This window comes from Larimichthys crocea, unplaced genomic scaffold, assembly GCF_000972845.2.
Source record: "Larimichthys crocea isolate SSNF unplaced genomic scaffold, L_crocea_2.0 scaffold319, whole genome shotgun sequence".
In the NCBI taxonomy this organism is placed as follows: Eukaryota; Metazoa; Chordata; class Actinopteri; family Sciaenidae; genus Larimichthys; species Larimichthys crocea.
The window spans coordinates 740,945-768,927 of record NW_020854203.1 but is presented as its reverse complement, the minus strand read 5'-3'; the positions used below and the strand labels follow the sequence as shown (position 1 = coordinate 768,927).

Genomic DNA, 27,983 nt, shown 5'->3' with positions numbered 1-27,983 from the left:
GATTGGTGACGAAAGCTGCCACCGTATGTCACCTGCTTCCAAAATCAGCCAATAGTGAAATTTAAATGCAATAGCCAACTGTCCACCAGTAGAGGGAGGTAGCTATGCATATGTATAGAACAATGTGTAGAATTGAAATGTTTTACACTAAACTGTGAAGGTTTGGACCTGAATCAATCAACGGCACTAAATATCCACAGACACTGGTTTACATCTGAAAACAAGTGGTAAAGTTTCACTTTAACATCTACACTTCTACTGCCATACCACAGCTAACGTTTGTTATATTTATCTTCTTTACGTGTGGAGAACATGAATGAGGTCTTCAGATTCAGTTTGTGATTTTTTTTCTCTTAGTATGAGTGAAAATATAAGTAGAGGTTTAGTGCATAGGCTACTGTGTGTGTATATATATATATATATATATATATATATATATATATATATATATTGTATTTGTTATTATCTATTCATCCGGACTGAGAGGTTATTGAGAGGGTTTTGTGCCAGAATAAAAAAACAAAAGCTTTTATTGTGATTGATATGTGAAATAATAATAATAATAATAATAATAATAATAATAATAATAATAATAATAATAAATATTGATACATTAAAGGATCCTAAAAGTACGGAAGCTTATTGCTGCCACACCGGAAAAAAACGAAATGTATCAGTAATATCTTTTAACGTGAAATATTTCATGTCAAAACGTAATAATCTAATGTGCAACTTTTAATGTTATAACAATATATACATGATCATGTTTCAACAATATAAATATAATAATATATATTTATATTAATATATGATATATCACGTTATAATGTGAAACCTTTAATGTTATAACGAGTGATAGATTTTTACTTGTGTGGCGTGGCAGCGTCTGTATAAAAACACGCGTGGCAGCGTCTGTATAAAAACACATAGATATTTTATTCATCTAAAATTCATCTTCACGCAGCAAAACCGTGGGAACACAATGTGACTGCAGAGTGAGAGCTCCTCTCACACAGACGACCTGTACAGTGTGTACAGCTGCTGCAGATCGGGCGTGAGGGAGCAGACGTGAGGCGAGGAAGTCCGAAGCCTGCAGCTGTCGGGAGCGCAGGGGAATCATGGACAACCAGCCGGAGAACCCGCCGCTGTAGGCTCGATCAGGCCGCTCCCGAGCCGGAGGACAGGCAGAGAAAACTTTCTATTCTCCCGCTGCAAAGAGCCGAGACGGCGGAGGGCTTCCCTCCGGTCCCCTCCCTGCTGGAAGATATGTGGCTGAACCCGGAGGAAGTTCTGCTGAAAAACGCTCTGAAGCTCTGGGTGACCGAGAGGAGCAACGACTTCTTCCTCCTGCAGAGGAGGAGAGGCCACGGAGAGCCCACGGGCAGGATCACAGGTAAAGAGAAGCCAGCACAGACATAAGAAGAGAAGGAGAGGCCACACAGGTAAACACTGAGGAGCCAGAGAAACAGCTGTCAGCACAGCAGGAACAGGAAAGACCACAGGGGTAAACAAAGGGGGGGCGTCCAAGAAGTTCGGATTAAAGAGTTAACCTGATCTGTTGAACCTAAAAATTCAGGGAAAGCCGGGATTATTCCAGTCACAGGGTTCACAGGAAAGTCCCTGCTTCAGATCCTCCAGTGTGTGTGTGTGTGTGTGTGTGTGTGTGTGTGTGTGTGTGTGTGTGTGTGTTTCTATGGCAACTGATGCCTTTAAACAGACCTTATAATTATATGGCAGGTTAACTTGATCTTAACCACTGGACCCAAATCAGGTTTCAGGCTCCAGCTCTCAAAACTATATCCAGGTCAGACCAGAGGCAACAACCGCAACAGCACCATGTTCTCACTTCCTCCAAAGAAAAACATGTTTCACAAGGTTAGAAACAGAGTCCTGACTCTTTAAAAACTCTTCTGTAGTATCATGAGGAAGAGGACACCAACATTAAACTTTATTACTGACTTCATTCTGTTTGCACTGACTGCACACTGCAGTCTCAGACCTCTCTACTACTCTTCTGACTGTTATCTGTGTTTGTGATTGTGTCTGAGCTTTGAGCTAACTAATGTATGTCATGGCTTCAGTCTGAATCAGCTTTGTAGTTCTTTAAATCAGTTCTTTAAATTAGACCATGTGGCCTTAGTGTGGTGCATTACAGAAACATTATGTGCTGTTTATATCACAAAGAATATCACAAAGTTTGAAAGAAGAATTCCAAAATGTAAATGTCTTTGAGACACTAATAAAAATTTATGAACAACTGATACAAATAAAGACGCGATGGTCTCACAATGGCAGAGCTGTCAGCGCTGAAAAAACAAAGTGAAAAATGAATCATGAACCTAAAAATCAAAAGTCAAATCAAACCATTGATTGGAAGAGTCGTAACGTGTGTAGCTGTTCTGAGCCTCCTTTATGATGTCTGCAAGGATCTCTCAGTTTTCTACTTTTAATTTGAGTTTCTTTGGGACTGCTCATCATATAAGACAAACAGTTTTTTAATACTATATTTTATATATATATTTTTAAAATATTTTCTCACATACACAGAATAAAAACTAGCAATACAGTAACAGACACAGGAAGAGCAAACTGCTGGGTAATCACACTCTGAAACACACTTTAACTGGCCATAGATATGTATGTATATATGCAGGTTTTATTATGTACATGAGGTAGTGGATATTACAGTATATACAGTCTGCACATGCAGTACAGCATGCATTAGTCGATTGCAGATGATTAATGATATTTACATATTAAAAGAACAAAAAAACTAAATGACAATAAATAATTGATCATTTACAGGTGATTGCACATGTAACGTTCCCGACACTGTATGTACGCTTTGAGTCTAATATTCTATGGGAATATTCTGACAGTAAACACAGGATCAGTGTTCCTAAGCGCACACACACTCTGGTCTGAAGGATCCTCAAACAAACGTCAGTTTTTTATGCTGCTATCACTGTTTGAATCCTGCCCAACAGGTTCTGTCCCCGTGTGTGCTGGTTATTCTCCACATTTCTGACCACATGCTTGTCGCAGCTGTAGCCTGCCTGACCGCTTCCCGCTGCTGAGAGCTGCCGCTTTCATCACGACGGCCTGTTCGCTGCTTCCTCTGTCTGCTTCCTCTGTGTTCTTTGTGTGAGTTGGACAGGCTCCGCTGACACACTAGCAGCCGCCTTGCTCAGTAGATTTATGTAAAGAATGACACTGTTAAACCAGTTCACACAGCGTCGTCTCTGCGCTCTCTCCTTCCCTGTGGAGACACTCGCTCAGGTCTCTTTCCTCATGGAACAGAATAGTAGGAACTTCCTGGCTGGGGGTTTACTTTGTGTATGTGTTTGTTCCCGCTGTTCCCATAGCGAGAGGAGGGTCAAGGGTCAAGTCCTGTTGTCACGTCGTTTAACATTAACTTATTGAATGACCTTCAACACACAGGCAGGGGAGGAAACGGCACGTAGCAGGGCTGTCTATTTCATGCTTCATAGCTGACGTTTCCATTTCTAAAGATGAAAGCAGAAACTGAAATTTGGTGTGATCTCAGTGGTGTGAACACACACACACACTCCAGCCCTTATCACACCAGGGATGAGCAGAATTTCTGAGAAGGGCTGGGCAACTAAACATCTGCAGCTGATCAGCCCCTTCATACCCAAATACTTCCCTGTGAGAAGCCTCACAGAGACTGTGGCTTGTCTTTCAATCTATCTGTATTTATAATCAACTCCAAGACCAGTCCGACCAGTTTAATTTAACGCGCTGAGATAAAGCAACAGGAGAAAAAGATGTACAAATAACTGAGTGTGATGCATTCAGGAGCAAACAGGCCTTACGGTCTTGTAAAATAGCAGTTCTCTGTTTTAGTTCTCCCATAAAGGTCGACTGGAGCCTCCGTGTCTCCACAGTGGTAATCTCTCACAATGTGGCTGCTGGAAGAGAAAGGCTGATGATTCATATCGACTCTCTTTTTCTGGAGGGTTTACTGCTGTAAACTCCTTTGGGGCTTTGTGGCAACAGACGGATGGTTTTGTGTTGCCAGGCTGCGGGGTTCGCAGCCCGAGGCAGGTTGACTCTGACTCTAAGATGTGGTTTACATTTGGCGGAGAGCCAGAGCTGTCTGCCGGAGGAGACTTTATATTTACACCTGCCCACCTGCTCAGGGTTCCACCAAAGTGTGCTTTTTGTGGGATGTAGTACGCCTGGATGGAGGCTTGTGGGAGATGATTGTATGCTGATGTTCAGCGTGATACACTCCTTGACTTTAATAAGTATAAAATGAACAGAAACATCCTTTTTTTTAAAAGCACTTTGACACTCACAACACACGCCTCAGGTTTAGTAGCTCTTTTTGGCAGAGTGAGGGGCTGCTCTCATCTCGTTCAGTCATGACTTGCTTGTAACTTGCTGCGGTAGGCTGGGTTGATGTGCTGATAGTGCAGAGTCCCTTTAAAATGTTTGTTTGTGAATGTTTTATTTTATGGGACATTTCCATATCATTTTAACTGGTCATTTTCTTTCAAACCTACCATGTTTAATAATTCATAAGCTGTAGATGTTAATAATCTGAAGATGAATGAACATTTTCACACTAACATAGGTATTATAAATATATAGATATATATTATTGACATGTTCATTTTGGGTATTTGCCTTGTTCAGATTTTGATGATGGCATGTCAATATGAGTTGATTATGTTGTATGTATGTATATTTGTTTTATATTGGAGATATTCATGTTGTACAGATAAGTTTGGTGTTTACTTTGAACAAATTGATATAACTTACAAAATATGACAAAGTGTGTAGCTGCTGCCTCAGCTGCTCACTCCTAACTGGAGGTTTCCTAAAAGGTTCAAACACTTATGACCATATGTTTATCTGGATTCAAAACAATCTGCTGTGAAACACATCAGCTGCGTTGTTGTTTTGCTGTTTTTCAGTTTTTTCGGTTTCCTAAGGCAGAATATTAACTGCCCCCACGTGCCTCGATGTGTCTTTTTGTAGAGGAAATATAGAATTAAAGCACCACCAAGAGAGTTGCTATTGGAGGAGCGTGACTCAGATTAGCCATAGTTTACAAAGATGAAGATGTGATGACGGAAGCCTGGTCAGACAGAGTTTCAGCCTGTTCGCAAAGTGTTTTCTGGTCTGTTTCTATTGGCTTGATGATTAAAATGCATGAAGTCACTGTTGTTCACATCTGTGGGGTTGATTGCAGCTGCAGAGAGCTTCCCCTGCCGGATTTCACTATTAAAACTGAACAGACTGTCTGTGTTAAGTTTATTACCCTCTTAATTATATAATGAGATCCTCTTGTATTTAACTGAGACTCATCTAAACAGTGATAAGCTTTGTTCCTTCCTCTCTGCAGCGCTGCTTCTGTGTCTTAAGTACCTGTTTTTGCTGCTCTCTGTGGTTCTGTATTTTATGTAATAATGACATCAGGTGTCCTTTTCTTCAATTCATTTCAAGCCCAACGTTGACAGTATTTGTATGAAAATGTACAGTCACTACTGTTTATTATTAATGCTGATAATAATTGCATTATAATGATATAAAAGTATTTGTATAACTTTTAAAACTCAAATACAGAATAACTACTAAATTGGCAATAAAATGTTAATTCTGCATAACTTTAAGCCTTAATATAATCTGAACAGATGAGTTGTATATAAATTCACCCTCAGTACAGTTGTCATGAACGGGGAAATTATCTATAGAGACCAAAACAGTTTTTTGTACCAGGCTGTAAACATGTTTATTTCTGCTGTGAAGTTGGACATTTGAACATGGGGACTTATGGAGACTGACTCACTTCTGGAGCCAGCCTCAAGTGGACGTTTGAGGAACTGCAGTTTTTGGCACTTTGGCATTGGCTTCACTTCACAGCCACGGATGCACAAAAGAGTGTTGTGCTTTTGTGAAGGGTTAAAAAGGGACAAAGTTAACATGAAGGTCGCTGCCGCTTGACAAAAAAAGACTATTTGATCGAGCTAAATTGTGAAGCTGGGTAGCATACAGGTCATACTATAGTTAGCTAACAAGGCAAGCTAATGGCAGTTAGCTTGAGTGTGGCTTATCTAATTATTACTTTGTGTTTAAGTTTTGAAGTTACATAAGACACTTAAAAACAACAAAATACAGATGTACGGTTAACTCACCTATGCTCATTTCTGCTGCTAACTGTGTAAAGTTGACAAACATGTCAATAAAGTCAGAAATAAATACATTGTTTGAAAACCATCAGTGGTAAAGACGTGTACTGTAACGTCTTGTCCTCCCTGCCTGCTCTGAACCCGTTGCTGTATTTCTGTCATGCAGCTGTGAAATATTGCGGCCTGTGTATGAACTTTTCACCGCTGTGTTGTTTGTGAGGCACGCAAAGAGAGGGACTGTAATGACATCCATCATGCTGCTGGTCACATTAACAATAGTGAGATTGTGTTTTTTCGGCTGTGCGTAGACTACATCACCCACAGGTTTCTGGAGAGCCGCAGAGTGTGGTGCCTCCGCCGTCTCACTGCTTATCTAAAGGTGGCCAAAGATGTGAAGTGTGGGTGAAGCTGCATGCTCAAACAAGCTCCCACCTGTCAAAATGGCCACACTCTCTTTTTATGCAGCCATTTTGACATAAAAAAGTAGGGTCAACACAGGTGTTTCCATTGATACTGATTAAGGGTCAGTTCCATTTATTGCAGCGGAGACTTTCCAGTTCACCAACATGCAGCACAGCAGCACCCTGACTCTTTGAAAGTCTTTGAAAAAGGTTAATTCTGCATTACCTTAAGCTTTAATATCATTTGAACAGGTAAGTTCTAGAGAAAGTAGCACTTTTGCATCAACTTCTGCCTGGAAGTCTAAAACTAGTCCGTACTTTTGTCAGGACCTCGTTTGCTGGTTCATGTTGCATTGTTGGCTAATTTGAGTCCGCATTGCTGAGCAGGTTATAATGGTTCTCACTAGAGAATTCAGGCAGCACTACAAAACATTGAATCAACAGTGGGCCATAAAAATATCATCGCTGCCTGAGCTTCTGTCTCTGGAATATATTTGCATCATTTCAACTCCAGTCTGATTCTCTGTGTTTCATTGTCTCTGCAGGTCTCCTGGTAGGGGCGCTGGACACGGTGCTGGACTCCAATGCCAGGGTCACACCCTTCCGCATCCTTCTCCAGGTTCCCGGCTCCCAGATCAGCTGGGTAATCGCTAGCGGTGAGCTGAACCATCAAATGCCTTCCTCTTCTACGTTTTTCTATATTCGACAGGTTACAGTTGTTTAACTTCCTCTTGGGTTTTGTCTTCTTGTCTGTCAGGAGCTGCCATAGAGGAGGTGAACAAGCACTGGGATTGGCTAATCCACAACTTGCTTCACTCTCTGTCTGTGTTTGAGAACAAGGAGGATGTTGCCAGCTTCGTCAAAGGAAAAGTCAAGGTGTGAAACGTGTCAGCGCTGCCTTTGAATCCTGACAGAGGATGATTTTAGATTTGAGATGTGTTGACACAGCTTTTCTGTGGATTTCAAAAGGATTGAAGGTATTTGTTGGATCAAAGTAAAACATCCCTCCTCTGTAGGGCCTTATTGCTGAGGAAGTTCGGGGTCGCCAGGCCGCCCAGGAGGAGGATCCGGAAAAGTTCAGGGAGGCGCTGCTGAAGTTCGAGTTGCACTTTGGCCTCCCGTCGTCGGAGAAACTGGTGACGTACTACTCCTGCTGCTGCTGGAAGGGCCGCGTGCCTCGACAGGGCTTCCTCTACCTCAGCATCAACCACATGTCCTTCTACTCCTTCCTGCTCGGGAAGGAAGGTCTGTACACCAAAGTGAGGGCTCTGGTTTTCAGGGAGTCACTCCCCTCCAATTTATTTATGTTTACTCTCAATGTACATCTTCAATTATGCTAGTGCCCAGGCTTAAATAAAGATTTAGTCAGTTATCCAAAGCGAAAACAATCAGTATACAGTGTAACAAGGACATGTTAATGCAGCATTTGCTACTCACTTGAGTCAGTTGTAGAGAGATGTATCATGTCCAGTTGTTGGTAGTGTTGGAGAGGAGGTCCTCTCTGAAGAGCTGGAGGTCTTCAGGAGGTTTCTGAAGGTAGAGAGGGACTGGTAGAAACTGATAGGACCTTCCATCAACGGAGAGCAACAGATAGGTGGTAGTGATGGTAGGACTAATGGATTGAAGTAAGTTTGTTGGCATAAAGTCCAACCAGCATGTAGTAGGATCAGGAGTCCAGATACCTCACTCTCGGAGAGGGGTGCAAATGCAGAAAATAAGGTGCCGGCAACCGGGAAAGGTTGCGGAAGTACCATGGACATGCAGTAGTGGTGCCCTAAAACGGAGGAGACAGGTTAGAGCGAGCTGCTGATTAGCGACACTTTACCTGTGAAAAATGAGGCATAAGGTATCAGCAGTAAGGCTGGTAGAAGCAACTTCTAGGTTATCTTTTACAATAGATCATTATGAGTTTCATTGGTCACCCAGAGAGAAATATGTCATAAATGATTAAAGCGTCCTTCTAAACTTCTGCAGAATGATGCACTTCTTTACAGCTTCACGCAGTTCTCACTTCACTTGAGAAACTCTTAATGTGTGGAAATAACTGATACACACACATTGATTACATCAGTAGAAAAACTAATCATATCTATTGGAATAACTAGGTATGTTGTTGTTGGCTGTACTGTGTAAAAACTAGACAAATCTGTTCGTGCACTTTATTAGTAAGACCCACTCACATGCCTTTAAAACTCATTTTCTTACGATATGAATGTTTTCTGAATATGTAGTCATATCTTGCACATCTTATTTTAAAACCACTTTACGTTAACTGGACCAGACAGTCACACAGTCTTTGCAAACTTTGTGAAATCTGACGCTAATGCTGTTTTTGATTGCGGCAGCGACTGTAAATGGTTGACGAAGCTCTCAAGTAGATTTAGTGAAACGGAACGCTGTGTCGTGTAGAAGGAGTGAGTCACTGCGCAGGTGAAACTTAAAGAAAACTTTAAAATAGGTAAAGAAAATGTGATTTAGATGTCACAAACTGGAAGATTATTGCTGCATGAATGTTTCTAGTAGCTTCACAAACTGCAGCTGGTTTCACAGACATCCCACAGTCACTTGCAAATGAATTATGGAAAGTTTGTAGTATTTGTTAGAAAAGTTTCACATAAATATGCTCAACTATTGACCATAAGGTGTTCCACAGGTCTACTGGTCACTGCCACTTAAGAAACTCAAACGTTTCACTCTCTTCTCCCCCCCCTCAGTCAAATTTGTGATTCCCTGGGCGGAGATGACGCGGTTGGAGCGGGTCTCCACCGGTCTGATGACGGAGGCGATCCGGGTGGGCACACGGCAGCGACAGAGGGAATTCTCCATGTTCCTGAACCTGGACGAGGCGTTCGGGGTCATAGGTCAGCTGGCTGACATTGCCCTCAGGCGGCTGCTGGACAGCGAAGGCCTGGAGCTGGACCGAGTCCTGCAGCAGCCCACACGCATCACCAAGAGGTCAGACACCTTCACACCTTCCTCACCTCCACACATCTGGCCACTCACAGAGGAGTGGGTGTTACTGTTAATAATAATAATAAATAAGTAATTACACCAGACCAGCAGTTCTAAAGAAGCATATGGTGAGCTGCATGGCCTCATTTGTACTGTGTGTTCACTGCTTATCTGCAAACAACACTGCGTGTCACCCTTTGTGTTGAGTTTGTCCTTAAACATCACCACAGTGTGAAACCTCAAAACTAAACACAGGAAGTCCACCCCCTCCGAGCTACAGAACAGATGTAGGACCTGTTAATAGCAAATGTATTTTTTATACGTGTGGTAGTTGATGGTGATCTTTGAACATGTGTGGGCGAAGAGATGAGCAATGAAAAAAGAGAAGAAGAAATGGAAAGTAAATACTTAAAAACCCCCGTAGAGTCCAGGGTGGAGAGAAAAAAAAGAGAAGAAGGAAGTCACCGTGTGAAATGAAGGAAGCTATAAATAAAATGAAGGCGATAAAAATATAGAAAGAAGAACAGTCAGATGAAGATGACTGGCAATAAACTTCTCAATGCCTGCGTTCATCGTTCATCATGGTGGACTCTTCTTCATGGATAAAAACATGCAGTATGAGCACGGTGATGTCACTTTCCCTTCTTCATCAGCTCATGCAGAACATGAATAGTTAGGCCACTTTACTTCAGAATGCATTTGATCTCTTGCTGCACATCATTCAGCTCTTAGTGATGCGTTACATTTTCTGTATCACTGATCTCAGAGCTCAAGCCACAAACTGGCATCTAGCCGAGCGGGTCAGAGTGCCTCCTCTCATGACAGCCTGCAGGCAGAGCCCCCATATGTCTTACATTTTAGACTACAGTAAACCCAGGAGCTCAAAGTTGGAAAGGAATGAGCCTGTGTATTTCTTTAACCCAAAACGGGTTTTGTTGTTTTCACAAAGGCTAACCAAACATCTTTAAAATGCAACACGACTGTCCTCACTGCAGACCTGAGGTCTGTTTTTTTAAAACCACCAGACGAAGGAGCAGAGAGCAAAGAGTAGAAAGACATATTCTAAAGATAAACTGTGTAACTAAAAGACTAAATCATATATTGGCAGTGATGCAGAAGAACAGTGTTTAGATTTGATTCAGCTGGGATAACTCTGCACCCCTCCCCCCAACCAAGAGTCACATGCTCCTGTCCACTGAAGCAGAGTATTGTCTCGCTCCTTCAAGATGAAAATTATGGAGGGGAATGTACAAGTATGCTATAAAGAGCGCTGCCCCTTCCTGCTACTTCCTCTCTGCTTGCTGCAGTCAATCATCATGCACGTGCTGCTTCTCAGCTTCTTTTTTCTCGTGACATTACCAATAATCTTCCATGCTGGATTTCATTGTAAACATCGACTAGAGCCTGACCGATATTTAGCAGTGGGACGATATTATCGCCTTTTCGATCAGTGTATATGTTATCTGATGTGCAAAACAGCTTTTTCCTGATACATGCAGGAAGAAACCAATCATAGCAATGCAGATGTCTGGTGGTGAACATTATAACCTGTTGCTGGTTCGCTGTGAAGCCAACATCCATCAAGTGTTCATTATCTGTTCAAGTGTGCATCTTCTTATTGGGTGTGGTCAGAGGTGTGCTTTGCTGACCTGTGACCAAACCCCAGCAGTCATGTCACAGTTTCCTGGAGTACACCTGTACATCACTGCTGCCAGGCGAGAAATGAAATATCAAGATTTTTAGGGTGTGTTAAGTTATTCTTTAAGGAGAGGGGGATTCCCTCAGAGAATTCAAAGGTCAGACTTTAGCATAGGGCAACTACAACTCAATTCATGCTTTCTAAAGTGCCTTTTGTGTAGTTTGAAGTAAAAGTGATCATCAACCTCGCCTCCTCATCTTCTTCCCAGGATCCTGGAGGAGCAGGCTATAAGGGAGTACGTCCTGGCTTTGTTTCGGCTCCCCCGTGCCGAAAAACTCCACGAGGTGGCCTCCTGCTCGGTGTGGACGCCACATGCACGCTGCCACACGGCCGGGACTCTCTACGCCACCGACAGTTACCTGTGTTTCTCCAGCCGAGAGGAAGGCAGCTGCGTCCTGATCATACCGCTCTCAGAGGTACGGTGCAGGCTTTACAATGCTGCACAGTGCGGTGCTTATAGGAACATCTCTGTTGACAATCGTACCTGTTCAGTGATGAAAGCAAGGACACCAAAGTCAACTATGTGTCACCAATAAATACTCAGCTTCAGTGGTCACTGTGTACACTTTGAGGAACCTGCACATCCTTGTGGTGGATGTTTTAATGTGGTATTTCTGTTATGTTTCCTTACTCAGGCTAACAGAAAAGCTAATGATGCACTTAGGTAGTTCTCATCAAGTCCAGGATTACCTCCTCGAATGGCTCACGAGATGATTAAAACCACAAGTTAACTAGGAGTTATTCACGTGACGCACAATGAACCAGGTTAACTGGACGTGCAGCCATATAAACTTTATTTCTCTGTCGTAATGTGAGGGAATTACTGTAAACAGCTACAGGAAGTGAGGACCAAGTGTCAAAGAACATTGGTTTATTGGTCCAGTTCATGCAACGTGAGTGAAGACCAGCTGAGCATAGAAACCTTGTAGATATGAAGGGATGTTTTCCCATTAAACAAGGGTGTGATATGGATTTGGGGATGCTGAAATGATGATGAAAAAATGCACCGCAATCTCCTGTGAGACTTTCCAGCCTCTTAAAGAATGAAACCAGTTAGAAACCTCTCTCCTAGTCCTCAGTGACTTTATTCCAGAGCCTTTATCTGAGAGGCTCTGTAGGAGGCCGGCGTTTTCTTGTATTTTTAGGTGACTTTGTTGAACAGTCTGTTTATTCTGCCACATGCTGGTTAAAGAGTAACACACGGTCTGGCTTCATGTAGCTGATAATGTTTACACACTGACACATTATAGTGCAGAGGGGAATGTTATCCGCTGCAGTCGCACAGGTGGCAGTCACAGAAACTGTTTGCTCTGTCAAAGGACAAGTTCAGCGTGAAGAATAAACGGCTCGTGGGAAAAGTCAGGATAATACTGAGCCTCACTTCCATCCTTTAGATGATTTGGATGGAGTAAGCAGTTATAATGAAACATCTACTGATGCTTAGCTGGGGCACATCATCAGTGATGGACCTGAGATCATTGGGTGTTTCGGGCCTTTCGAACATCAGACACCCTCTCTCAGGCGGCCCAGCTGAGGTTCATGACGCCTCAGCTTGTGCCCCAGCAGCATTTATCCACGGATCCGCTCTCTTTATCCAGAGCCACCTAGAGGCTTTCTCTGCTGCCTCTGTGTTGTTCCGGATGGCCCTTCTCCTTCTCTCTCCTGTGATGCCCAATGCAGTGTAGGCCCTGCACAGAGACTGTCCGGCAAAGCCTCTGCACCCTACCTCCACAGGCAAACACCTAGCCTTCCAGCCTTTTCTGTGGCAGTCGCTGACTAGGCCGTCATATTTCTCCCTCTTCCGCTCAAAGGCCTCCTCCATACGCTCTTCCCACGGCACAGTGAGCTCCAGCATGACAACATTCTTCGTTGCCTCTGACACCAAAACGATGTCAGGTCTGAGGGTGGTCTTAACAACATGCTGGGGGAACTTGAGTTGGCTCCCCAAGTCCACTGACAGCTGCCAGTCCTGTGCAGTGTTGAGAAGCCCTGATGTTGCTCTTGGTCTTGTACTCAGTTTCTCCCCAGCTCTGACGAAGTTTATGGCTTTCTTTGTGGGTTTAGACCTCCGACAGCTGGTGATGCCACTATAGATGCTCTCTGCGATGGTCTTGAGCACCTGATCGTGACGCCATCGGTAACGGCCATCCCCCAGAGCTTTTGGGCAGCAACTCAATATATGCTTGAGGGTCCCCTTTCTTTGGCACAGAGGGCATGCTGGAGTGTCGACCAAACCCCAGCAGTGCAAGTTGGAAGGGCTGGGGAGTACATCGTAGACGGCCTGGACTAGGAACTTGATGCGGTGTGGCTCTGCCTGCCAAAGGTCAGTCCACGAGATCTTCCTCTCCGCAACTTGCTCCCATCTCGTCCAGGCGCCTTGCTGTCTCATTCCCACTGCTCTGCTGGATCTCTCCTCCTCGACCACTGCTCTCACCTCATTCTGGACTAGTTGCCTCCGCTCTTTTCCCCGAACCTTGTCAAAACGGGGGGATGCTACGGTTCCTAGACCCATCCTTCCTCTGGCCACTGTTCCCACCAGAACTCTGTGCCGTAGCCGGGACTCTGCCTGCTCCACTGCAGCCTCTGCTCTCCATTTCCTGCCAGTCCTGACTGCTACTCCTGCCCCAGATACTTTTGGATCCGCTGACTCACGGAATTGCAGCACCTCCCTTGCACGCAAGACCTTGAACTCCTCCTCAATGGATTTCAAGGGAAGTGTCAGTTTGCAGGTGTTTCCATAGAGGGCGATGTTGCTCAAGCTCCTCGGCAGTCCTAACCATCTCCTCAAGTAGCGACTGACTCTCCTTTCCAGATCTGAGATGGTAGTGATCGGAAACTCATAGAGGAGCAATGGCCACAGTATCCTTGGCAGAATCCCGTGTTGGTAAATCCATGCTTTGAATTTCCCCGGGAGGCCTGTCTTGTCCACAACCTTCAGCCATCCCTCCAGCTCCTCACAGGTGTTCTTGATGGAGGCTGAATCCTTAAGGCTGCTGTCGAAGAACTTTCCCAAGCTCTTTATCGGCTTCTCAGAGATGGAGGGGATTGGTGTTCCTGAGATAGAGAAGCGGAACTTGTCTGCTACTCTGCCCTTCTTCAAGACCAAGGATCTTGACTTCGTTGGCTTGAATGACATTCTGGCCCATCCCATTAGCCTCTCCAGCCCCGTCAAGATCCATCTGCCTCCAGGCACTGACTCGGTGGTCACTGTCAGGTCATCCATGAAGGCACGGATAGGCGGTTGGCGGATCCCAGATTTGGACTTGGGGCCTCTGCACTCTGGTTCTGCTGATTTCACCAACATGTTCATCGCTAGAGCGAACAGGACCACTGAGATGGTGCAGCCTGTGATGATTCCCACCTCCAGTCTGTGCCACTTAGATGTTGTTGATCCTGCTGAGACCCTCGGGCTGAAATCACCGTACTAATCCAGGATGAGCTCTCTTACTGCAGCGGGAACATGGTGCCTCTCCAGTGTTTCGAGGACTAACTTGTGGGGCATTGAGCCGTAGGCATTGGCCAGATCTAACCACAACACCACCAGATCGCCTTTGTTCTCCCTTGCCTCCCTGAGGAGCTGAGTGACCACGCCAGTGTGCTCTAAGCATCCTGGTACGCCAGAGATGCCACCCTTTTGCACGGAGGTGTCGATATATCCATTCTTGAGGAAGAACTCAGTCAGTCGCTTAGCTACAATACTGAAGAAAATCTTTCCTTCGACACTGAGCAGCGAGATTATTCTAAACTGGCTGATCGTCTTGGAGTCCTCCTCTTTAGGAATCCACACTCCCTCTGCAAACCGCCACTGCTGTACTGTTTTCCCTCTTCTCCAGATGAGCCTCAAGATCTTCCAAAGCCGGTACAGCAACTTGGGACAGTGCTTATAGACCTTGTAGGACGTTCCGCTTGGTCCTGGTGCTGACCTGGACCTTGCTCTCCGCACCACCTCCTGAATTTCTTTCAGCAGTGGCTCCCTCAGATCGAAGGCCTCAGCAGGCTCTGGCGGTCTTATTACAGCCTTGCACTGTCCTAGCTCTTGGTCTCGGGTGGGGTCGCTGAAGGTGTCGTGGAGGTGTTGGTCGATTTCCTCTTTCGAAGAGGCCAGGCGTCCACTTCGTTTCTGTCCAAGGAGCTCCTTCATGAAGCCGAAAGGGTTGTTGATGAAAGCGGCCCGCTTCCTAGCCCTCTCCCTCCGCCGTCTCCTGTGTTGTTCTGCTCTGCGCAGGATTAGGAGCCTCTTCCTGAGCATGAGATGGAGCTCTACCAGAGGTGCACGCTCATCTTCCCGTGCTGCCTTGTGCTGTTTCTTCAAGGCTTTCAGTTCTGTCCTGATGTTGTGGATTTTAACTGCCCTCTGATTCTTGAAGTAGGGCTGCTTCGCCACCCTTTCCTCCTCAACACCAAACCTCTCAGCAGCCATACTCATTATGATGGTCGTCATAGTGTGAAGCCTCCTCTCAACATCTCCTTTGGCTGTTGCTTCCAGCACCTTGTCCACATCCTCGTCAAACTTCTGCCACTCTGCTGTTTTAGAGGCTTGGGGCCATCTGATCCTTCTCTTCTCGGACTGCCTGTTCGAAAGGACTGTTTGCACCACTTGGAGGCTCTGGGCTCTGTGGGGTGCTTCCGGGCCCGGCTCCTCCTCTGTCTCACCAGGCTCTAGACCTGTGCATTGTAGTGCTTGCAGTCGCTCCTTACATTTCATCCTAGTTTGATGGATCTTTAGGCCCTTCTCATTCTTGCAGATCTTTCCGCACAAGCACTCTTTACTCGTCGTCGTTTGTCCATTGCTGTTGTTCATTAACCTTAAATCTGTCCGGCTGGGGTTCTCATCCTCCCCCCCTCTCGGGTTCCCCTGGGGGTATAATTTCTTTCTTTGTTCCGTAGCTTGTTTAGGTCCTCCTTCACAGGAGGTGCGGATAGGGCTGCTAACCCATGCCGCCCTGGTTGCCGTCTTTCCGGGCTGCCATCTGTCTCTCCAGCTGTCTCCAAACTATTCTTGGTTGTCAACCAGACTGTTCCTGGTAGTCACTGGTTTCTCCAGTCTAACAGTTGTAATGAAACATCTACTGATGCTTAGCTGGGGCACATCATCAGTGATGGACCTGAGATCATTGGGTGTTTCGGGCCTTTCGAACATCAGACACCCTCTCTCAGGCGGCCCAGCTGAGGTTCATGACGCCTCAGCTTGTGCCCCAGCAGCATTTATCCACGGATCCGCTCTCTTTATCCAGAGCCACCTAGAGGCTTTCTCTGCTGCCTCTGTGTTGTTCCGGATGGCCCTTCTCCTTCTCTCTCCTGTGATGCCCAATGCAGTGTAGGCCCTGCACAGAGACTGTCCGGCAAAGCCTCTGCACCCTACCTCCACAGGCAAACACCTAGCCTTCCAGCCTTGTCTGTGGCAGTCGCTGACTAGGCCGTCATATTTCTCCCTCTTCCGCTCAAAGGCCTCCTCCATACGCTCTTCCCACGGCACAGTGAGCTCCAGCATGACAACATTCTTCGTTGCCTCTGACACCAAAACGATGTCAGGTCTGAGGGTGGTCTTAACAACATGCTGGGGGAACTTGAGTTGGCTCCCCAAGTCCACTGACAGCTGCCAGTCCTGTGCAGTGTTGAGAAGCCCTGATGTTGCTATTGGTCTTGTACTCAGTTTCTCCCCAGCGCTGACGAAGTTTATGGCTTTCTTTGTGGGTTTAGACCTCCGACAGTAATACTTCACTCTTAATGCATAATTATGTTTTTGTCTCATTTTCTGTGGGTCAGTTTGTATTGCAACATCTGCACCTCTTCTATAGCTCATGCTGATTTCATGGCGATCCTTACTCCCTGAAGTCAAGCAGCAGAATTGAAGTGAGCTAAATATGTGAGAGTAGGAGAGTTGCATGTCACTGTTCATAACACAGGGTGTTTATTCTTTGCTGGATGGCTGCATTAAAAAGAACCTGGGGTCATAAATTAAGAATATACTCCCTTCTACAGCACTGGAAACAGAGAGGGAAGCCAAGGAGCTTCTAGATTGGAAAATCTTAACTGTGTAATTGTACGTTTTAATTCCAGCCTGTATGTGTAATTCCTTGTGAAAAGCAGAGATTAGCAGCCAGATGCTCGGTCTTTCCATGAACAATGTGAGGAGTCATGCATCCTTTCTTTCCTCACCACCTGCTGCCGTTTAATCCTCTCTTCCACTGTTTTTCTGTTGGAGCATTGTCTTTAAAAAAAAAGAAAAAGAAAAAGTGTGATCACTTCCACCCACTGTATTCATTGTGCTGAATAATTCCCCTTCTGCTCTCCAGCTGATTTTCTTTAACCTCTATCAGAGTCCTAGAGTGTTTCACATGTTCTCGTTTTAAAGGTTGTCTTATAGTTACTGTCAGCTACTCAACTTCTGTACCTCTCTCTGTATGAAAGCAGCATGTCATGCAGAGGCTGTCACATGATATCGAGGTATTAAGTCAAACATTTTGGAATATTGACTTGGTCAAATACAGGATCAGTTGTTTAAATTGCATGTTCAGTAACAGTCCGCATTATTTATTTGGATGAGCTGAGTAGAAAATGATTTAAACTTACATTTGGATTAAATGAGTTGTGTGTTGAAGCCTTGTCTCCTCGATCTTCTCATCAGGTGTTGTCCATAGAAAAGGCGGAGAGCACCACTCTGCTTCCCAACCCCATCATAGTGAGTGTTCGGACTAAGAAGGCCTTCCAGCTGATCGAGCTGCAGGACAGAAACGAGCTGGTGGAGAGCCTGAACTCCAGACTCCGATCTGTGCACTGGAAACAGTCCATGTTCCGCAGCAGGAAAGGCAGCAAGAGGAGTGTGGTACATGTCATGTTTTCATTGATTTATTTCACTGTCCACCTACAACTTCAAGCTCCCATATTTTACACTCATCAGTGATTTATTTGAAGTTTTGATATTTGTAAAAAGATAAATTTGTAAGTTTGAAATAACAAAGGTCTACCTACAAAGTCTCCTCTCTCACACTTTTCTCTAGAGCTTGGGCAAGAACAACTGCATTTTGTCTTATTAATATTAATGAGCCTTGCTTCTGATTGGCTGACTGTTTTCATAGGGACACATGGCCCAGACACCCTGGTTCACCTACCACACCCAGGTAGGCTACAGTCAGCAACCACAAGTAGTGGACTGTAGCCTCCCTGGACACTGGGTCTGAATGGGCCGTGCTAAAGGCGGAGACTGTATAATTGTGACATCACAAGCTTACAGAAGTCCTGACAGTTTTGAATATGGGCCTCAGGATTTTTCTCCCTGGATTCAGCATTTTGATACTTTGACAGTATTTATGCATGCTCTATAATAATTTTTCTTTTTGACATCATGGGATCTTTAATGTTAATTTAACCCAGAACGGATGATTTTTCTGGGATGTGGGAGCACATTTAAATGGGCGTAAACAAGTAAATAATACACCAGTTGACCAGTTTTACATGTCGACTATGTTTGAAAAAGACCCTCAGTTCCTCTCGTGTACACTGTTTCACGCAGCGTTTGTTCTGTTTCATTTAGCAGCATGTTTACCAGTTATGTTTATTAGTGCAATTTAAATGTCAGCTTTCTTATATAAGAGGAAGTGTGAGCCTGAAGTTACACCTGATCATAAAAAAGCACGGCGTGAAGTCAAACTTAGTTGAAATTCATTAGTTTCATTGCTCAGTTTTGACACGTGGAAACATTCCATTTGCTTTTTTCTCCCCCTCTCATATGTACCTCAGAGCTCTCCTACACCTTACTACACCTTCTACTATGACACTGGTTACTCTGATGAGGAAGAACTAGAGGAGCAGGTACTGCGTAACACCGTCAACAGCGAAGCTCTGATGACAGCCTTCCACCAAAACCAACCGGGAAATAACGGCAACAAGGTAGAGTGAAGACATTTCACCCAAATTATAAAATTATATAAATCATTTATCAGTAAGTCCACTTGAGTCTGAATCAAACCTCGTCCACACGTTTAACCTGTGTGTTTGTGTCAGAGCATGGAGCAGGTGAAGGAGCGGCTGTGGGAGGATCATTTCTTGGAGTTCGGCCGCGGCGTCCACATGTTCCGCACAGAGAAGATCCAAAGACTTGTTGCCATGGGGATACCAGAGTCACTGCGAGGGGAGCTGTGGATGACACTTTCTGGTAAAATGAAAATAGACAGTGGCTAAAATGGTATTTGTGTAGGAGAAGCCGTTTTTAGCCATTTCTGTGCAGAGCAGTAATGTGACACTGTTTAAGGCTCGTATGTAGGTTAACACCAGGTCAACAGTACAACGAAATGTGTTGGACAAGGTCAGCTCAGCATTGAGAGCAGACGTGAACATACTGTGTAAACAGGATATACTACTCTATGTAAATCTATGAAAATTCAGGAGTAAGAGTTACATGACGAGTGCATACAGAAAGATCAGTCCTAGTACAGTAACGTCTGCCAGGCCGTAACAAGAACAGTCTGCAAGCTTTAAATGCTTCCATGGGCACCTTTGATTAAATATAACCTGCATGGGACGTCATTGACATAACTCTGTGTCACAATATGAGAGATAACATTTTTGTACAGCGTATCATTTTATTTTGTATTGCCTCATTAGCACAAAACAGACGATGCATGTTAAAGCAACATTGTGTAGAAATGAACCTGATTGATCAGTGTAACATCAAAATGTTTTTTATGATTTACACAATGTTGCTTTAAACTGGTCCGTTGGAGCCTGTAGCTGTTGGTGTTGTTTAATTGTAATATATTATAGCGTTGTTGACATTTAGTGTACCCTCAGTGTTTATGATCTACAGTATTATGCTTCATAATACGATGACAGATTGTGCCCTCTGTAGATAGAGTGCTGCATTAAAAGCACCACTCGAATCACTTTGACGGTGTGAAGTGAAGCGATGCCAGAGCTCTGATTGTTATATAGATGTACCTTTTTTGTTTTTCGGAGCTTTTTGAAGAGCCCATTTTGTTTGATGAAGGGCTGCTGAACGCCGACTTTACTGTGCCTCATCCAGACAGATGGAGAAACAGCCGAGGCTTCACATCCTCTTCTCTCCATCTGCTGCACCTCCACATGTTCCAGGCGTCACCTTTTTCAGTCAAAACCAAACTGCCAGCTTTTATTTTGGTCTGCTGTCAGTTCCTCTGCTCAGTCTCACTGAGGAAGAATCAGTGTTTGGAAGTGAAACTGAAACAGCACCTGGAGTAAAAAAGAAAAAGTCAATGTAGCACAGAGACAACTGACCCTCGATGCTTCTTTACATCCTCAGAGAATCCTAATAATTATTTCAGTGTCCTGTTCGGTTTTCTGTCACTTCAACACAATGAAAAAAGAAGCAGCTACTCCCATTGAGAAAAGAAAATTCAGATTATAGAATGAATTCAGAAGAAAATATATGAAGGCAGCTTGTATTGATTTATGACCTATTCTTTTTAAAGGGTAGGTTTTCTTTCATTTGCAAATAGGTAACAGCACAGTACATCACAACGATGGAGCCGTGCAGCATTATAACATTCGCAATCTGCAAATATTGATCTTCACATTTAGGGCAACAGTTACGGGCGTTTACACAGCATTAAATATGTAGAATTACTCCGATTTAAACACATTTAAAGACTCAAACAGTGGAAAGAGACAAGAAAGAAACACACCTCACAGAATTCTCAACGTTTGACTTTTGGACCATTTAGCAGTCTATGAATCTTTCTTCAGTGTCAGCAGGAAAGCTGTAGGAGCAGTCATCTGCTGCAATCAGATTGATTTGTAACCATGTGCAGGTGATTTCAGTTATTATTTTGATACGAAGGCTGTCATTTCCTGTCATTCACACATTCAAAGGGAATCTCTGTCCAAATAATATGCTGCGTGATTGACTGAATAATTGGATAAATAATTTCATCTTTGGGTAGCTCCAAAACATCCACTGAAGTCGCACATGAAAAATGGACATGGTTCTTTCAGCAGCTGTGTTCACGTGAACAGTTTCATTAGTAAGTGTGTTTCATGGAACAGACAGGCTCATCAAGAAATCATTCTTTCTATTTGTCTCCTCGTGTGCTGAAGATGTTTGTCTTTTGTTTTTCAGAGGGAGAGATGACGTAGTGACAGAAAAAACAAAAGTTTTTTAAATAGAGGATGATGTCATCGCTCCCACATGCAGAAAAGAAAAGAGCAGAATAATAACACACTGTCTGGATTTTCCAACATGAACGCCAAGTATTCTCCCTTGGGCAGGTGATGTGTGTTAGTGTATGTATGATTGGTACGATCATGCAGGATGTTCTGTCCTGTGTGTCCTGATAGTTTGTGGCACCAGAACTTCCTCTAATGGTTTAGTCACTTTAGAGGAAACAGGATTTTCTGTGGTTACAGACTTTTCTTGTTCATGATTGTAATTTGAGGGAGAAAAAAACGTTCCTGTCTTGCAGGTTTTAGGTGATTCAGTCTGTAGAAGTGGATCTTGTATGTGCCACGTTATATTTTAAAGGACGGTATCTCTCCCTCTGCTTTGTGCAGATGCGTCCTCGGAGCTGGAGTCCCATCAGGGCTACTACACCAACCTGGTGCAGAAGTCGATGGGTCAAAGCAGCCTGGCCACAGAGGAGATTGAGCGGGACCTTCACCGCTCTCTGCCGGACCATCCTGCCTTTCAGAACCCCACGGGCATCGCTGCACTGAGACGTGTCCTCACCGCCTACGCTCACCGCAACCCAAAGATCGGATACTGTCAGGTAGAGACGTGATGATGTTCGGGGTCAGGGATGACTCTGTGTCTCTGTGATCACAACAGTAGCAGTACAAGGAAGTGTTCAGGTTTGGCTGGACTGCACTGATTTTATATTCATCAGTCTAGAATAATATTAACTTTTAGATGGTGAACTACTTACGCCTATTTAAATGAAATCATCATAATGAAATCATTTGATTTCAAATATTGCAATCAAATATTTTTACCTGTAGTGAATGCAGTATAACAGCCTCTACAATGTGCATCATTGCCCTTACAGATTATGTGTGTGTGTGTGTGTGTGTGTGTGTGTGTCCTTCTCTTCAGTCTATGAACATCCTGGCGTCGGTGCTGCTGCTCTACGCTAAAGAAGAAGAAGCTTTCTGGCTGCTGGTGGCTGTTTGCGAGAGGATGCTGCCTGACTACTTCAACCGCAGGGTCATAGGTGAGAGGTCAGGGGTCGAAGGAGACGAGAGACAGTAGCTGCTCTTTGTTTGACATGAGCTAAAAGTCATGTGACCATTTAAACTCTTTTATACTGCGGCTGTTCTGACGGAGCTCATCAGATGCCAAACAGACCAAACGTTTATTTTTGTCCTCCAGACCGAGGCCTTATTTCCTGTGTTTGTCGAGCTGTTTATTTTTGACATGTAAGGGGTGTTTGAAGCAATTTCCTTTTTCTGGTAATGTCCAGATGTTTGTGGTTGTTTTTCCATCTTTCTGTAATTGTGTTCTGAGAACTTGTCGTTGTGGAACATAGACACAACACAGAACAGTTATTTTTTAAGCTTTTTTTATTAGGATTAACAACCTCTCTCAGAAAAACAATAAAAAAAAAAAACAACAATCCTGCTGACAGGTTTAGTCTGTTTGAGCACAGTGTTTAACCCCAGGCTGCACACACAGTCACGTGCACGATTGTTGTACTTTAATCAGCAGATTTTAATTTAAAAATGATGTCATCGTGCACGTCTGCTGCCATCTAGTGGTGAAAAACAGCCTCAGTCCAAAAGCACACGCAAGATCATATGACTTACCCTGTAGCCTCTCCACCCCCACACCAACACACACACCTCCCCATGCTTGATGCCTGTTTGATGCCTCCTACAGGAGCTCAGGTGGACCAGTCTGTGTTCGAGGAGCTGATCAGGGAGCGTTTGCCCGAGCTAGCCGAACAGGTTCCGGACCTCTCCGCTCTCTCCTCCGTCTCCCTCTCCTGGTTCCTCACCCTCTTCCTCAGCGTCCTGCCCTTCCAGAGCGCCGTCTGCGTGGTCGACTGCTTCTTCTTCCACGGCATCAAAGCCATCTTCCAGTTAGGCTTGGCGGCGCTGGACGCCAACGCCGCGCAGCTGTCCGCCAGCACGGATGATGGACAGGCGCTCATGATCCTCACGGGGTTAGATTGGTGACCACCTCACAAAAATTCTCTTCAGATCTTTAGGAGACTTCATTGTTCATAATCTGCATTTTTTTTTTTCTTGCAGTTTTCTGGACGAGGTTGGGAGTGAAGAGTCGTCTTGTGTTCCGTCCTCCCCGCCCGCTGCGCTGGAGCCCAGCAGCAGCGAAGCTGATGTTCCCACTGTGAGGCACACGAACATCACCGACCTCATCAACGAGTCCTACACGGTCAGGAGAGCCCTGAATGATTTCTTTATTGTAAAAGCACTGCACCCTTTACTCACATGCAATCTGTGGAGGATGAGGAGTTTGTACTAAAGCTCTGATCTGCTGCTTTTTCTTTGTGGCAGAAATTTGGAGACTTGACGGTGAGGCAGATCGAGAGGCTTCGCTGTCGACACAGAATCCGAGTGCTGCAGGCTCACGAAGACACCACCAAAGAAAACTCTGTGAGCAGACACAAGAATATTAACGTGACGTAGCTGTCATACAGTCTGGCTTTAAAACTGCTTACAGTAAAAGCCTCTATCTCTTCCCTGTGTGTGTGTGTGTGTGTGTGTGCAGCTGCGAGTGGTGACTCCAGATGTTTCCATCTCTCCAGAGAACTTGTCTGACGTCTACGATCTCTTCAAGGTATCTTTATGATCCCTCCTCCAACCAGCCGCTGTGTAATCAGAGTATTTTGTAACACAAGACAACTTTGTCTCCTCCTCCTGCAGACGGAGCACTTCATCAGTCTGTACTGGGGCGACAGCAGCTCTGCAGCAGCAGCCGAGGCGGCAGCGTGGCATTACGGTGACTCTGGTTGCTACATGGAGCGGCAGTACCGACTGGACCGACCCCAGTTTAAGAGCCTGTACGGGCTGCTGACGACATGGCCCGGCGGCTCAAACCAGCACGCTGATACTCTGGCCAACCGCACCTTCACCCTGCTGGACCAGGACCGGAACAGCCTGGTCACCTTTAAAGAGTTTGCTGGTTGGCTGGGTATGTAAAAGGAGGGAGCACGGACGGGAAGAATGGAGTCAGATTTAGACGCTGCTGTGTCTTTATCTTGTTTATATGCTTCTTCTCTCTATAAAAAGTATTTTCAGGACTTTGGGCACAGGATTTGATCCCGGATCTGAGATTGTAACCATTTTAAAGCACAAAATACTTTTTTTGGTCACTGAACTTCAGCTCCGTTCTGGCTAATTTAAAACTTTAAAAGAAACATGTGACTGTGAGATGAGGTTCTGCCATCACCACCTAAACCAAATTTCTCATTTCTAGGAAACAAATCACACACAGTGTGAAAAATGTTCTCAAATAAGAGAGACGAGAGAGATCAAATCTTTAAAAAACAGAGACATTCACCCTGGACAGAATGATGTGCATAGTTGGATCTGTCTTATAAATAAATAAATCAAATCACTTGACTTGACTAGATGCCACTAGGGGTATGTTGAAAAATGTAAAAGCAACAATAAAACTACATCCAGTGGCTGAGTTCAGTTGGAATTCCACTCCACTCCATTTCCTCCCGATTATCTGGGCTCAGGTCGCAGTAGCAGCAGGTTTAACAATGCATGAAGCTCCTCCTGGGGGCTTCCTACATCCTCCAGCAGGTTCTGGGTCTGCCCTGGGGTCTCCTCCCAGTTGGAAGTGCCTGAAACACCTTCAAAGGACAGCACCCAAACCATCTCAGCTGGCTTCTTTCAACACAGAGCAGCAGCAGCTCTGAGAATCCTTCCCGTCTGTGTGTTAATTATTTATTCATTGATGAAGTTTGAGTGTCTGTGGACGACACTTTATTGTGTCAGCTGTCAGTTGTCAGTCCTGCAGGGCAGCAGATGTGTAACTGTATCACAACAGAGTTGTGCACATTGATGCAGATGTATTGTTGTGTTTGTGGAGTGTGACAGGAGAGGGCATTGCACACGTGTTGTGTTCTAACCGTCTCCTCTCTCTGTCTCTGTCAGACACTCTGTACTGTGAAGAGCTGAATGAGAAAATCAGGCTGCTGTACCGCCTGCACATCCCACCAGGTGATTCATTCTGTTCACGCCGTCAGAGTCCTGACAGCTTGAAGCTGCAGTCAGACCGTGTCATTAACTTCACCGTGTTTGTGTCTGCAGCTCTGACAGAGAGTGAAGATGACCCGTCCCTGATGAAGAGCCCCCTGCTGTCCTCAAACAGACCCCTCTACGTCAATCTGCCCTCAGGTCGGCCCAAACACGCATGTGTCATCAGCTGTTGATTCATTAGCTCAACATATGATATGAACTTTTGTGATTCGGATGTGACTCTCTGTGCTGCTGCTGTTCCAGATGTTCAAGATGAAGAGAAAGATTATCAGGAGCAGCTGAAGCAGATGTTGCAGGATCTGGCCAAAGAGAAGGAGAAAGACGTGGAGAAGCCTCTGCCACTCATGAACCAGGTACTGGCTATAGAAGAGTCTATATATTTTTCCTTGGATCGTGTATTAGAATTTGAATCTTTCTGACATGTGCGCCTCCCAGTGGTCATATCAAGAAAAGAAAAACATCAACAAGACCGGCTTGAATGTAATCTCTCTTACTTCAGTGGAGGACGATTGACTGAGACAGTCACTCTCCTCACTGTCTAATTCCACCGGGCACGGCTGCGACGTAGCCGCCGTTCCTGATCGCAGCCTTTCTAGACGAATCCTCAGAAGGCTCTCCGCTCTGCTTCACAGAGAATAAGCAGCTGGTCTGTTTTTTAACAGAAGCCATGAGCAGACAGGAAACAATTTGACTGACTGACTGTGGTAGAAGCACAAACAATCAAGGACCAAAAAAGTCTCTTTCACAGTGGTGTGCACTTCTCTGCATGTTCACTGCTGCAGCCTTTGTCTCAGCATTCAGTTCAGACTGGTGTTGTGTCATGTTACTGCGATGACCTTCCTGGCTGCTATCTGAAAGAGATCAGGGTGTTTATGAAGACATGAGACTGACTTTAGACTCACCTTTTCAGGGGAATGGGATAATTGCTGAGTCATTATCAGTCAATCTTCTCATCAGTGTTGGTTTCCGTAGAAATCAGTCATGTGATGCAGCACAGATATAACCCCCCTCCATCTCTTCCTCCACAGCGTGAGTTCATCCAGTTCTGCAAAACCCTCTACAGCATGTTCCACGGCGACCCAGAGGAGAACGACCTCTTCCAGGCCATCGCCACGGTAACCAGCCTCGTGCTACAGATCGGCGAGGCCGGCCACCACGTGCACAGCTCGGGGTCAGAGGTCGCCGGAGGCCAAGAGGAGGCGAAAGGAGCGGCCCCCGCTCAAGAGGACGACAAGTGGACGGTCAGCTACGCTCAGATCCTGGCCTCGCTGCTGACCGAGCAGGCGCTGGTGAACTTCTTCGAGAAGCCGATGGACCTGTCTGCGAAGATCGCAGAGGCCAAGGAGAAGCAGTATCACCAGCGGGCCGGTTTGCTCACACTGCAGCAAAGGACCAGATGACTGAAATGTGAAAAGTGGACCGCGAGCCGTAACACAAGCACAAACATCTTATGAAGAACACCACACCATAAGTATCAACTGACACAATGTGACCGAACGCAGCAGAAGCTTAAGAGCCTTAAAGTTATCTGTGATGCTTCTATCATCAGTGTGACTGTAGGCAGGACTCAACACGGAGCCTGTGACTCCCTGACCTGTGACTACAACAGAGGAGAGGAGGGTTTTTTTTTTCTTCTTGTTCCCAAATATTTTGAGCCAAAAAGACTTTTCAGGCTCCAGATCTGAGCAGCAGACCATGTGATGGTGGATCTGTTCATTCTGTGCTGTCGGCCCACAAACATTCAAATTACTGCCTTCACCTGAAGACTCCTGCAGTGTTCTCCACTTTATAATAAGCCGCTTTAAGTTGTGACTAATCACTTTATTAAAAGTTAATAAGTCATTCACTAGCTCTTTATTGATCAGTTATGAGCATTACTTTGGTTAACTTTCGGGTTGCCAGGTCGTGAAACATTTCCGATGAGTCACTGATAATCTGTGTTTTATCATGCGTTACTTTATATGAATTTATATGAGTAGCCCGTCGGGTGACTTGGCTGTTGGTGAGTAAACTTGTGAATGAGTTGATCATTATTTATTATTTACAACCATCCGACCAGTCTTTAATTGTAAATGCTGCTGATTGCTAATAAATCTGAGAAACTCACTTTTCCAGAAGGTCGGAGTTCAAAAGTGTGCAGCTCAAGGAGGATTACCAGAGAGATGTACACAACCTGGCAACCCAATGTGTTCCTGTCAATGACTTCTGACTGATCTGTGAAGCACTAGTGAATGATGAAGCACTAATGAAGCCATTAATTATAAGCCACTGTATAAAACTCTTTCTAAAGGCTGCTTGATTAAGAAGTTGTGCCATTAATCCTCTACGGTGCAGCATTAAGGACAAATCCAGCATGCTTTCAGTGTTCTTTTTTTTTTTAAATTGATTTTATAACTCCGGTTTCTTTTAATATCAAATGTTTTCACCCGCACGCACCTCGAAAAAAGAAATCTATTTTTAAAAACTTTTTCAAATGACTGGAAACTAATCTACAGTGATCTGAAACGGTTGCAGGAAGCAGGAAAGAAACGCTGGAGACGTCCTTTGAAATAAAAGACATCACACAAAATCCTT

At 44.8% G+C, this 27,983-nt stretch overlaps 1 protein-coding gene across 2 annotated transcripts; it reads left to right on the top strand.

Annotated features, from left to right (window-relative positions):
* The first annotated feature begins 1,013 nt into the window (after positions 1–1,013).
* Positions 1,014–27,983, top strand: tbc1d8 (TBC1 domain family member 8). Of its 2 annotated transcripts, XM_010729910.3 has the most exons (20): positions 1,014–1,393; positions 7,105–7,215; positions 7,317–7,435; positions 7,576–7,804; positions 9,274–9,514; positions 11,419–11,626; positions 17,839–18,036; positions 18,951–19,100; positions 19,215–19,365; positions 21,735–21,949; positions 22,273–22,390; positions 23,056–23,341; positions 23,430–23,571; positions 23,694–23,792; positions 23,908–23,976; positions 24,063–24,330; positions 25,305–25,370; positions 25,461–25,547; positions 25,653–25,762; positions 26,438–27,983. In XM_010729910.3, exons 1-20 carry the CDS (start codon positions 1,267–1,269, stop codon positions 26,807–26,809), a joined length of 3,366 nt encoding a protein of 1,121 aa, XP_010728212.1. In that variant the 5' UTR covers positions 1,014–1,266; the 3' UTR covers positions 26,810–27,983. The 2 variants fall into 2 exon arrangements, with proteins under 2 accessions (XP_010728212.1, XP_019108515.1); XM_019252970.2 differs by lacking the exons at positions 1,014–1,393; positions 7,105–7,215; positions 7,317–7,435 and having other exon boundaries at positions 7,692–7,818.